The following is an 11,643-nucleotide window of genomic DNA, read 5'->3' as shown; positions in this document are numbered from 1 at the left end:
AAAAAAAAAAAAAGCCCTACAGAGTGAGGGATACCTCAGATGTTACCGTGTGGTAACTAACAAAACATCGTGCAGAGACGCAAACCCTGATACAAGATATTTAAAAATATTCTAACTTCATAATTGATTTAAAAGTGTTTTAAGATCATTAGATCGTTCTTAAAACTACTTGGCCCTTCGTGTGTTGAGTGAGGTGTATTTTTTTTCTGTCTTCTACACAGACAAAAGCCTGAAACAGGAGAGAGTGACACAAGAAGAGGCACACAGTTACCAAGGCACTGTTGGAAAGAGACTAAGTAAGAACGCTGAAAAGGCGACGCAAGCGACGAGCGGTGAGGCACAGGTGAGGGCTTTTATAAGAACTCATACTGGTGTGGCATCTATGCAAAGTTTTTCTGTGCTTTTGAGCTGATAAATTTGGCATTAATCAGACTTATTACAGTATGCAGAACTGTTCTTTGATAAATATTAGTGATCCAGTTTTAAGCATGATTTACGATTGTAAATGGCTTTTCAAGATGCTTACATAAAAACTTAAATAGTTAATTTCAAGAGATTTGTTTGTTTTTCCAAGGTAGAGCTGTCTTCCATAGTTGCAATTAGGCAAGAGGCAAACTGCACTGGGTCAAGTAAACCCGATACTTTGTTCTTTAAAACCATCGTAGGTGTTGCAGAACAAAATTTTATTCAAAATACTTCACTAATTGTGAAGTAAAAGCAACTGATCTAAATTCATTCAGTTCAGCAGATAAGTTGCCCTTTGTTACAGGTGCAAGTTATATTCTTACACAGTAGGGGAAAAAAAAAAAAAACTTCTGTGGGTGAGAGATGAGTTAATGTCTTTCAAAGCTTCACAAAGTTGAACTGCATATGTGAATCCTAAATTTGCACAATTGTAATTCTCAACAATCCCTTTTGTTTTCATTTGGATGTTACAGTTCAGGTTGGAATCCTCACACCAGACTCCTAGGCATTTCTCTGTCCCACTTTGAGTTGACTTATCTTCACATGGTGATCACACTTAGCACTGCTGGTTACAGATGTTAACTGGCCCTTATTAATCTGACAGTCTGTGTGCTGTTAGTCTAATAGTCCTGAGATTACATTGGACCTCATTTATCTAGAACTGCATAGATTTGGGATTTTTATTAATGATTTTGTCTCCACACTAATCTGTCTCATAAGGAAAGGGCTAGTTTATCTTCAGGTAGCCCAGGACTCTACACGGAGACTCCCGACATGGTTGAATAGAGCTTTAGCTACCATTTAATTTCAGAATTTATTGTAAAATCTTTGGTTTTAGCCTTCAGTTCTTTCCACGGACCACCTTCTTCTTGTATTGCTGACAGTAGTTATTTTCCAGGCGTTCATATTAGATTTAATTATTGCTGGCTTTCAAAAGGGTCACCCCACATGATTACATCATCCTGTGAGGTACAAATACACTTATTGGAACCCACAAAGTAAAAATGTGAAAAGAATCAGAATCATAATTCAAATAGATGGACATCTATAAATGACCTGCGCAGCCTAAAGGCATTTTAGATTTCAGTTTACAATCTGAAGCTACTTTTTTATCATTGAAACAATAAAAGACTTTAGACAGATTTTAAAGTAACAATATCACACCTTTAGATTAATGATGCACAAAAGACACTTGATGTCGTAAATGTCGTCTGTCACACTAATGATGTCCTACCAAATGTTAGGCTAAAAATTATGTCACACACTTTCTTGGGTGTGTACAACAGATATGCTGTAGCTCAACTGGGAGTCAGCTTTTAATGCAAGACTTCTAATTCCCAAAAAAGGCTGATGTGCTTTTTACTCAAATGAATCAAGATGAAACTAAATTGCATCAGAACCTGCTTTAGAATTAGAATGATATAAAACATTAATTGTAGCTGCTTTTTAGGCAATTGTTTTTGTCACATTCTGTTAACACTCATAACAATCTACATATGCAGCATCCAGATTCCAGTATTATTTATAAATGCAATGCGTGTGTATTTGGTTTGGGGATTCCTTCTTGTGTATTGGGATGCACGTTTGGAACATCTACCTATCGCAGTCAATAAGATCAGTCAGATTTGTATTATGATTTGAGAAATAATTTAATTTACTGGGCAATAAAGTTTCAATCTAGGAGCCGCTTATACAGAGTCTTGCTGTCAGAAGAGTCGCTGGATTCAGGCCCCACAAAATATGATAGTATGAACTTCTTCTTTTAAGGCTGATTCAGAGCAGCAGAAAAACTCAAAAAATGGCTTTAGATTTGCAATGATGAGCTATTAATAAGGAAATTATTATTTAGAGAGGTCTTGTTTTTGCAAATTGCAGGGAATATATGGATGTGTGTACACAAGTGCTCTCTTGACCTGGACAGCTGTTGGTGGCATCAAAAAACAAAAAAAAACATCCTGATTTCCTTAGTTGTTTCTGCCATTATCAAATTTGTAAATAAATAAAAAAAACAATATTAATTATTATTCATTAAAATACACAAAAAAAATTTATATCAGTAAAAAAGAGTTCACTTTGAACCATTTTGAAACAACGGCAAATTTCTGAATCTCATTTGGCAAATAACCCAAGTAGAGATATCCTTTAAGACTCCAGCCACTGATAAACCCCCCCCCCCAAAACCCTAAATGCAACTTTTGTATTCTTGCTCATCTTCCAGGGTGCAAGTGTACAACAGGATACATGTGAGAGACAACTCAAAGAAGAAACTCCTCAAAGCATCCAGCCAGAAGACGAGGAATCCCACGGGTGGAGTGTGGGCAAAGAAGGTGAGTTTCTATGGAAGTTGGTGATGAAAACACTATTTATTTATGAAAAGACTACAAAGTATAGAGAAAAAACACGTCTTGCAAACTTTGTGTTAGAAAATGTAACATGATCCACATTGGAAGCTGACTGCATTATTCATATGCTAGGTGTGTTATTGTGACCAACTTGACAGTTTGTTTATCTTATTTCAGAGACAAGTCTACCAGGACCAAGTAAGCATTTCAGTGAACAGAATAACCCAGCTTGCCATGTGAACTGGGAACCTGGCTTTGACCAGAGACCGGACTTGAGCCAAGACAGACAATCGGAGGTCCTCTCTGAATCAAATTTCCAGAACAGGTACGTCTTGAACGACTTGGGCAGCTTTGGCAAACCTGGATATGGAGAGATGGATAACTATGATGGACTACAAGATTCTCCAACCCATCTACCTGACGGCCTTAGTTATGTTAATCAATTTGACGAGAACAGGAAAAATCCCGAAGGAGCTGAGCACCAGTGTTACACAGCAGGGTCTCCACAGAACAGAGGAACTGAGGAGAGCTCCCCTGTTAGGACTAACAGTGATGTGAGCGGGGAATTCAGCGGCTTGCTTATTGACGAGGAAGGATATCTGCAGGAGCCAAATATCAGATACTCCGAGCAGATATCTGGTGATCTGGGCAGCAGAATGAGCTTCCGAGGGCAGGAAGTTCAGTTCCCCACTGCATCATATGAATCCTCGGCTTCATACGGCGAGACCTTGCAGCAAAGATTACATCATCAAAATTCAGAAAATGAAGCAAGGAGCAGCACCCACAACCACTGTTTTACCACGTTACCTAATTCGGTTTCTTTTAAGCCCCACAAACAGTCCCATAAAGGCACAGGACAAGGATCCTCATACATCTGCAACCAGTGTGGAAAGACCTTCACTCAAGCCTGTAATCTGAAAGTCCACCAGAGGATCCACTTGGGGCAGGGCCTCCATCTGTGCAGCCACTGCGGAAAAGGATTCCCATCCTTTGCCAACTTAAAAACTCACAAGTGTGGCCAAACAGGCAACAAACCTTATTGCTGCGCTGTTTGTGGGAACAAGTTTAGCCGCCTTTGGAACCTGAAGCTGCACCAAAGGATTCACACGCAGGAAAAACCTCACCAGTGCAGCATGTGTGACAAGAGCTTCACTAGGGCAGACATCCTGAAAGTGCACCAGCGCACCCACACGGGGGAAAGACCATACTGCTGCGCCATTTGCGGCCACAGCTTCAAACGCCTGGACCACCTCAAGTCACATCAGCGCAAACACGTGACAGACCTGTAGGACTAAAGCGAGCGAGTTTGGGTTTAATGGTGCTCTCCGTCTTTCAATCTGGTAATCTACGAATGAACGTTTGCACTGCTAAGTTTCAAACTCTTCAGTTGTCGGTTGCATTTATTTAATGCAATTATTTAAATACATTTTATTATGAAAATAAATGACGAGATGTAATATTTTTCACATTTAAATTGATGTCTTCAACTGAACACCTGCACACTTTGTATATTTAATTCACTGTATTTGATTAGAATGTACTCAATGTGAATTCTCAACTGCATAAAAAAATAAAATAAAACTGGCTTTGGATGTCATTGCTTGGTCATTTTCTTCTTTTTTGCTTCCAAAATAGAATAATCAGCCTGCTAGATGGCAGCCAATCATGGCATTTTATTTCATTTCCTTCTGGGATTATTAAAGTATTTTTGAGCTGAACTGAATGCTTTTCTTGCCAGTTCAAGAGAAGCTTGTGGCACATGTTTTCGTAATTCAACTTGTTTGATCAGCTAGGTGTGTTGTGTATCCTGAAACTGAGGTTTTTGACATATACATCAAAATGATTTGTTTTTTTTCTTTAGGTAACCGTAGCAATCAAAACTGCTTTAATCAAGTATTTATAAATTAAGCTTCTTCTTTTTTGATTCAGAATAAACAACCTTTTTTAAGTGGATTGTAAAGTCAATCAATCAGTCACGTTTTATTTCTATAGCACATTTCAGCAACAAGGCATTTCAAATTGAGAAGATCATCAATCACTATCATGGAACATGAAGTATCACTGAGGCATGAGTAGATCTGATTCTGTTTATATATTTTGTCTAGTTGATGTATTACAGATTTATTGGTGCATTTAAGATTAGTTGTTTTGTATTCAACAACTTGTTTTTCATTTGTCTTTATAGTAAGTTCATTTTCTTAAAGAAGGAAATAGACTGAAATGCTGATCAACATTTTTTATTTGTGGAATTCTTTTTCATTTTGATGCTATTATTGTGATTTTACTTGATTCCGTCAGACGATGCTCTGCACAAATTACGTTGCATTTACAGTGAACATTTTTACATTTTGTCGCATTACAATCACAAACTTCTATTGTGTATAGAATATACCAAAACAAAGTGGCACATTATTGTGAAGAAGAAAGGACAAACACCTGGTTTTCAAGACATTTTCCAAATGCTAAACTGTAGATTGCATTTGAATTCAGCCTCCCTGATTCTTCCAGAAATATATTTTGGTGGACTTACTGCTTGCTGCAAGTCATTTGAGGTATGAGCGGGCCATTCTGCTACACAAATATGATTTTATATAAACCAATAAAACACTACATGAAGCCTTCACAAATATTAAATCAGCATTCACGACAGCCCTCGCCTCGGTTCATCAGACCATCATTCTGTAATGTTAATTCCTGCATGTTAGCCCCTGTTTACTAGAGGAAACCCGATGTAGAAGTAGGTGAGGGTCTGGACTGCGGGATGTGTGTCAGCGTTACACACATCCCAATGCACGGTCTAGCTCCCCTTGGACTCAGCACCCCCCCTGTCTGATTCTCTCACAGACAGACCCCAGTCTGTGGGGGTTTTGCAAAAAATACCTCATGGGTCATCTCTCTCAGCACTGGCTCCTTCTATGTACTGAGCCCACTGCTCTTCATCTTGGTGAACCATGACTGATATACAAGGACAACAATGAACTGGCTTGCTGAGAGGAGGTGAGACACCTGATGGAGTAGTCTAGTGTGACGCAAACAATATAATCCTGAATGTCAACATAAAGGAAATTGTCGATTTCAGAAAAAAAAAAAAAAAATCAACAGTCAATTCAGTCACAGGTGATAAGAGCACAGCAACGTCTGCACTTGCTCTCCCTTCCCATTCTCACCACTTTCTACCGAGGTACTAGAGAGAACAACAGCATCTCTGTCTGGTTTGGGACGTGTAATGCCTCAGATTGGCATTATGTGGAGAGAGTGGTAAGGACAGATGAGAGAATAATCAGGTCTGGTTTCCATCTTTGACACAGCTCACAGTCACTGCCTCACAAAAGACCCCTTCAGGCCTCACCATTGTTTGTTCTCCTTGCTGACCTCTGGCAAAAGATTTAGCAGCTTCAAATTCAGAAAATACAGCTTCATCCATTATGCAATTAGACTTTTTTTAAAATTTTTTATTCTATGTATTAGTACTATTTATATTTTTATTTATTTTCACTCGTTTTTAGTTTTTATTTTATTTATCAAAATTTGAAAAGATGTTTAATATGTATGCATGCTTTTGGCATTAGACACCCTATTTAGCAAAAACTCCACGGTGATCTACAAATAAACTAGACCATAATTTTTGTTTAAGCTCGTGAAGCGTATTTTAAATTAAATAAATAATAATTAAAAAAAAACATTATTGCGTCTAGAGATTTCCGAAAACGTTTCGCAATCATTTTCTAACCGCAGGCCACCGTACTGCGTCAGCTGTGATGTCATTAGCAAAAACAAGGTTCACAAAGTGGGTGTTGATTGCCTTCTTCATCGCAGCATCTGTTCCTAATTAGAGATTATCCCATTTAAAAATCCACGGCGGAACGTTCGGGTCGTTTGCGTTGTGGCGCATGCGCTCCATGGTTTGTTGCTTCTCGCTTATTTTACTAACGAGATTTAGCGTACGGGACGCTAGCGTCATGCTAATATCACGAGGCTAATATCACGAGGTGAATATCTGATGTCAGCAGTAGTCAGTAATAATATTTAGCGTTGAATCACGCCACGCCATCACCTGCTAACCAGGGAATCTGATACCGACAAATAGATGCTTGGCTGATCCAAACCAAAAGCACTCTTAAAGATTTCCCCCCAAACAGTTTTGAAAGTGGACACTAAAGGACAGACTCGCAGGGTGTCGGGACACAGTGGATCATGTCGGACCTGGACACCCTCATCGTGACCTTTCAGACCCAGCTCTCCGACGTGATGGAGGCTGTAGTGAAGACAGCGATGTTTGAGGTGACCAGGCTGGTGGAGGACGTCTTCATGATGGAGGTGAGGCGCAGCAAACTGGAGGTGGACTCTCTGAGGCTGCAGCTGCAGTGGACCAGGAGCAAACACGGCGGGGATGCAGAAAGGACCGACGGGTCTGTTCAGTCGGAGAGCAGTGAAGCGGATCAGAGTCCGGTCGTGGTAAAAGCCAAAACAGAGGAGCATGGTAAGAACGTACAGCAAGAGTTTCAAAGAAGGTTATGGGTTACTCTGTGTTGCCTTACATTTCCCTTTTATTGCAGACACAATGAGTGACTGCGAGGTGAAGAATCCAGATGCTGCAGTTGAACATTGGTTGTCAAATAGCAGCGAAGAATCCAAGACCGGGTCGGCAGACAATCCAGAACCGATCCAGAGCCCTGGAAGAGAGTCAAAGGTGAGTCACATGACTGTCGAAGTAGAGATGTCACTCGGTTGACTGGAGGTTGGCAGCTTTTTTAAATATGATGCCTTTAAAAAAAAAAAAAGAAAAGAGCATCTATAGAACTTCTAAAATACTCACTCATACACGTTCTATGGCTTAAAATCATCTCAGTGGATACCAAAGAAAACACTGGCTTGAATAGAGAACAGTAAGGCAGTGCTGCTGAAAAGCAACCAATTTGATTTTCAACTTGCTCCCAACAGAGACAAATTAAGGATCAGATGTACACTGTTCATCACATTCTAAAGCTACAGCTAATATTTATTTGGCAGTCAATAAATTAATCAAAATGTTAAATGAGTAGTTGATTAGTCGGGTATTTTAATCCAGCCTTGCTTTCTGCAGCAGCACAGGTCTTATGCGGATAATATGAAATATCTTGGCCCCCATATCGGTGTTGGCCAATATTGGTACGGCTGTGTTGGAGCAGAATAGCCTCTAAAACTGTCATGTTGATATACAGGCAGCACAGCACATTTGTTTTTTGGTTGGTTTTTACTTCTATAGTGGAACGTTGAACTTGCTTGGCACCCAAAAAGGCTCGAAAATGTCATTTACAAAGCTTGTTTCATTCGGAATGAACTTGAGAAGAATGTACAGATCGTAAAACGTTAACTAAGATGATTTCATACGGTGTCTTGGTTTTCATCACACATAATATTCCTTGTTCAGATCACAGGCGAAAAGGAAATCATGGCAACTACTGAAATGAAAGAGGAAGAACTAAAGAAACCGTCTTCCTGTTCTCTGCATTTGAGAGAGTGGAGCAGTACTTCTGATCGTAAGTATCCAATTCAAAAAATGAACAGTACTTTTTTTAAAAAGAGTAGTTTACAGGTGAACTGTGGCTACCTTCTCCAATTCTGGTCAAGAAAAGCATCTCCACAGTATAATGCTGTCACCACTGTAGAGATGAACCATAACAAAAAGATTTTTGGAGTACATGGCTCATAGTTGTCATGTTGACAAATTCTCCTACCTGAGCAAGGACACTACACTTTTTCCAGATTTATTTTTGCAATAATTTTTGAAAAATATTCAGATATCATTATCCATCCACCCCAGTATTATGCCCTAATTTATGTTGATTTGTCACGTAATAACCAAATAAAATACTTTATTGGTATTTGTTCAGTTGTTCAGTTTATTGTAAATCTCCTTAAATTCTTCCAGGTGAAGCTGGACCAGAGAATGCAGGTGACTTGCTAGAGGCACAGCCGACACCAGCCCAAGCAAACGGTGAAGAGCTGCAGAGAAATCTCATCAAGCGAGACCCACAGATGTCCACTGATTGTGCGTATCCCGAGACCCAGGACGAAACGGAAGTGGCGGCGGACCAGACCGATGTTTTAGCTTTTGAACTTAATTCCAAGTGGGCTGACTTGCCGGCCACTGCAGCTGAGCTCCAGCAGAATCACAAGCTTGGCACAGAACCAGAGTTTCCAGGCCCACCTAAAGGTTCTGTGAATTATCTGGAGCATGAGCTTCCTGGCTCTGCCAGAGCAGATGTTCAGTTTACCTTAGTCAGAGATCAGGTTTCCCGTTCTGAATCTCCCAAAGCCAGACTGCGAGCCAACAACACGCCCAGCGTGATCGTTAAAGAAGAAGTCCTTATCGATTCTGATGGGTTCACAGAAAGGGTGAGTACAGAAAAGAAAGCTGGGGCACAATCATTCACCGGTTCGTTACAGGAACAAAGTGTGAACTCGGCAAACAGACCAAACCACTTTTACCACAGATCCTCAGCACAGGAGGGAGTGAAGCTCCAGTCTCACAGGGGTTCAGGACTGAGGCTACAGGCAGCCATACAACACCTCCACCGACCACCGAAGAGGCCTCCACACAGACTGTCCAACCTGACAACAGCAGCGCTCTCTGACCCTCGCTCTCAGGTTGCACCTTCAAATAACCCCAACAGGGTTTCCTCCACATCCAAAGCTGCTTTGTCTTTGCAGCCACTGCATCGTGTTCACCTGGGTGACAAACAGACCGTAGCTCTGCACCGCGCCAACGCCTCGTGGGTCGGCATCAAATCCCACAATCACCCTGCAAACTGCCATCAGTCGGCCCGCAACCCCGTCTCCCTTTCTGATTCTCCGCTGTACAGGCCCTTCCTGCGCTGCGAGGAGTGTGACAAGAGCTTTCCCCACCCCAGCAACCTGAAAGCCCACATGCAGATTCACACAGGCGAACGGCCTTTTTGCTGCCCGCTCTGCGGCCGCAGCTTCACCAAGCTCAGCAACCTCAAAGCCCACCGTCGTGTCCACACGGGCGAGAGACCTTACTGCTGCTTGGCATGCGGCAAACGCTTCACCCAGAAATGCAACCTGAAACGCCACCAGAGGATCCATCTGGACGTTTGACCTCAGAGGTCTGGAGGAGAAGGAAAATTCATGAGTGTTTTGTGTTTTAGCTCGAGACGGTCAGGGCTCACTTTGCAGTGCAGCACAGTTGGTGGTCTGCGTCACGAGACTACCCCTCTAGATTTGATTAGTTCTGTGCACTCCTATGAAGCTCACCTGCTAACCTCTACAGGTGTGCTGGGCTCACTGTAGGATGACAAACACTGTGTGTGGTGTGTGTTTCATATTGTTAGACAAACCAGCTAATAGTCATTACAGAAATTAAATGTTTAGTTATTTCTTATGTGGACCGCAAGTTATTTATAAATGTACAGTGCCATGAAAAAGTGTTTGCCCCCTTAAAGATTTTTGCTATGATGGCAGCAGTTTCATGTTTCAAATCAACTTTAATATCAGACTAAAACCAATCGAAAGCAACCTTATGCCAGATTGATTTGATTGAATAGTCACAACTTATTGCTGACTGAGAAATTGCCTATATTTTTGATAAGTGATGGATGTCGACAATCAAGATAATCAATTAAATAGAACTTGTCTGATAACATGAAATAATTTGTTGGATTTCAAAAAGCAACACATTATTCCCTTGTCTGCACAAACTTGGCAGATGAGAAATGGTACTCAACAGCCTGGAAAGGGTTACAAAGTCATTTCTAGAGTTTTGGGAGTCCAGAGAAACAAAATTCAGTCTTGATCCACACAAAGTGGGAAAATGTGGAATAGTAGCGAACTTTCCCAGGTGTAGCCGGTCTACCAATAGAATACAAAAGACCCCAGAGCAACATCTAAAAGCACTGGCAGCCTTACTTTGGTGAAGAGCATTGTTCATGATTAAACACTAAAAAGGAAAAACAACACCATACCTTGTGTATGACGTTGCACCGTTCGTACAAAGAGAAGCTGGGCAGCAGAGTCATCCATGGAAAAGTTTCAAGCCCAAAATTAACATCAGCCAACATCATTTTGAACTCATTACTTTGAATTTTGTTATAAGATTCTGTAAATGTTCTGCATCCTTTTACATCCATTAGAAAATGTCCAGCCATCAGTTTATGACCTTCAGTTCAAGCACATTTGTACAGCAGGACAATGATCCGAGGTGTGCTAATATGTCCAAATCCTAAGGCTCAAAATGGCATCACAAAGGTTTTGGGGTGGTATAGTCACCACCCCAAGGTCTGAACTTTGCTGTCAGGAACTTTAGGTCAAAGTTCAGACCTAAATGCGGTTGAAATACTGCAGCACACATGCCCAATGACACAACCTTTTACTTTGTTCTCTTTATGCATAAAGACCATAATTTGAAAACTGCTTTTTGTGTTTTCTCTGGTTATGGTTGTCTGGTATTAAATTTGTTTAATTTCAAACATTAAAGTGTGACTAGAAAGGAAAAGAAGATCCATTTCAACATACTGCTAAGGGGCCTGTTTTTATCAAAATGAAAAAAGAGAAAAGATCCTACCTTAATTGTTTCCTGTCAGGAAAAATGAGTTGGCCTGAAAACATCTTAATATTGGTTCTTATAGTATTAATGACCGCAGCACTCATGAGCTAGAGCACAGTTTCTTACACAAGTTATTCTGAACGATCACTATGGACTGATAATTGTATTAGCTCAACTTTGTTTTAATCCTAAATTGAAATTCCAGCATTGTTATATGATGTAAAATTGTCTTGATATGTCTCACATTGTAATATTTTTAATATTTTTATTCTTATCTTATTAAATTATAAA

General features: G+C 40.4%; 2 protein-coding genes across 2 annotated transcripts; both read left to right on the top strand.

Annotated features, from left to right (window-relative positions):
- Nucleotides 1-169: 169 nt before the first annotated feature.
- Nucleotides 170-4,404, top strand: LOC103133194 (oocyte zinc finger protein XlCOF7.1-like; the record flags this gene model as incomplete). Its single annotated transcript, XM_007544966.1, has 3 exons — nucleotides 170-343; nucleotides 2,684-2,792; nucleotides 2,985-4,404. Coding segments are annotated over 3 exons (1,395 nt in total), but the record flags the coding sequence as incomplete, so codon positions are not given.
- A 2,089-nt stretch (nucleotides 4,405-6,493) lies between these two features.
- Nucleotides 6,494-10,753, top strand: LOC103133193 (gastrula zinc finger protein XlCGF53.1-like). Its single transcript, XM_007544964.2, has 4 exons — nucleotides 6,494-7,287; nucleotides 7,364-7,497; nucleotides 8,218-8,326; nucleotides 8,719-10,753. Exons 1-4 carry the CDS (start codon nucleotides 7,002-7,004, stop codon nucleotides 9,906-9,908), a joined length of 1,719 nt encoding a protein of 572 aa, XP_007545026.1. The 5' UTR covers nucleotides 6,494-7,001; the 3' UTR covers nucleotides 9,909-10,753.
- The last annotated feature ends 890 nt before the right edge of the window (nucleotides 10,754-11,643 follow it).

Source organism: Poecilia formosa, unplaced genomic scaffold, assembly GCF_000485575.1.
Source record: "Poecilia formosa unplaced genomic scaffold, Poecilia_formosa-5.1.2 Scaffold2354, whole genome shotgun sequence".
NCBI classification, from domain to species: domain Eukaryota; kingdom Metazoa; phylum Chordata; class Actinopteri; order Cyprinodontiformes; family Poeciliidae; genus Poecilia; species Poecilia formosa.
This window is presented reverse-complemented; position numbering and strand designations above follow the sequence as displayed.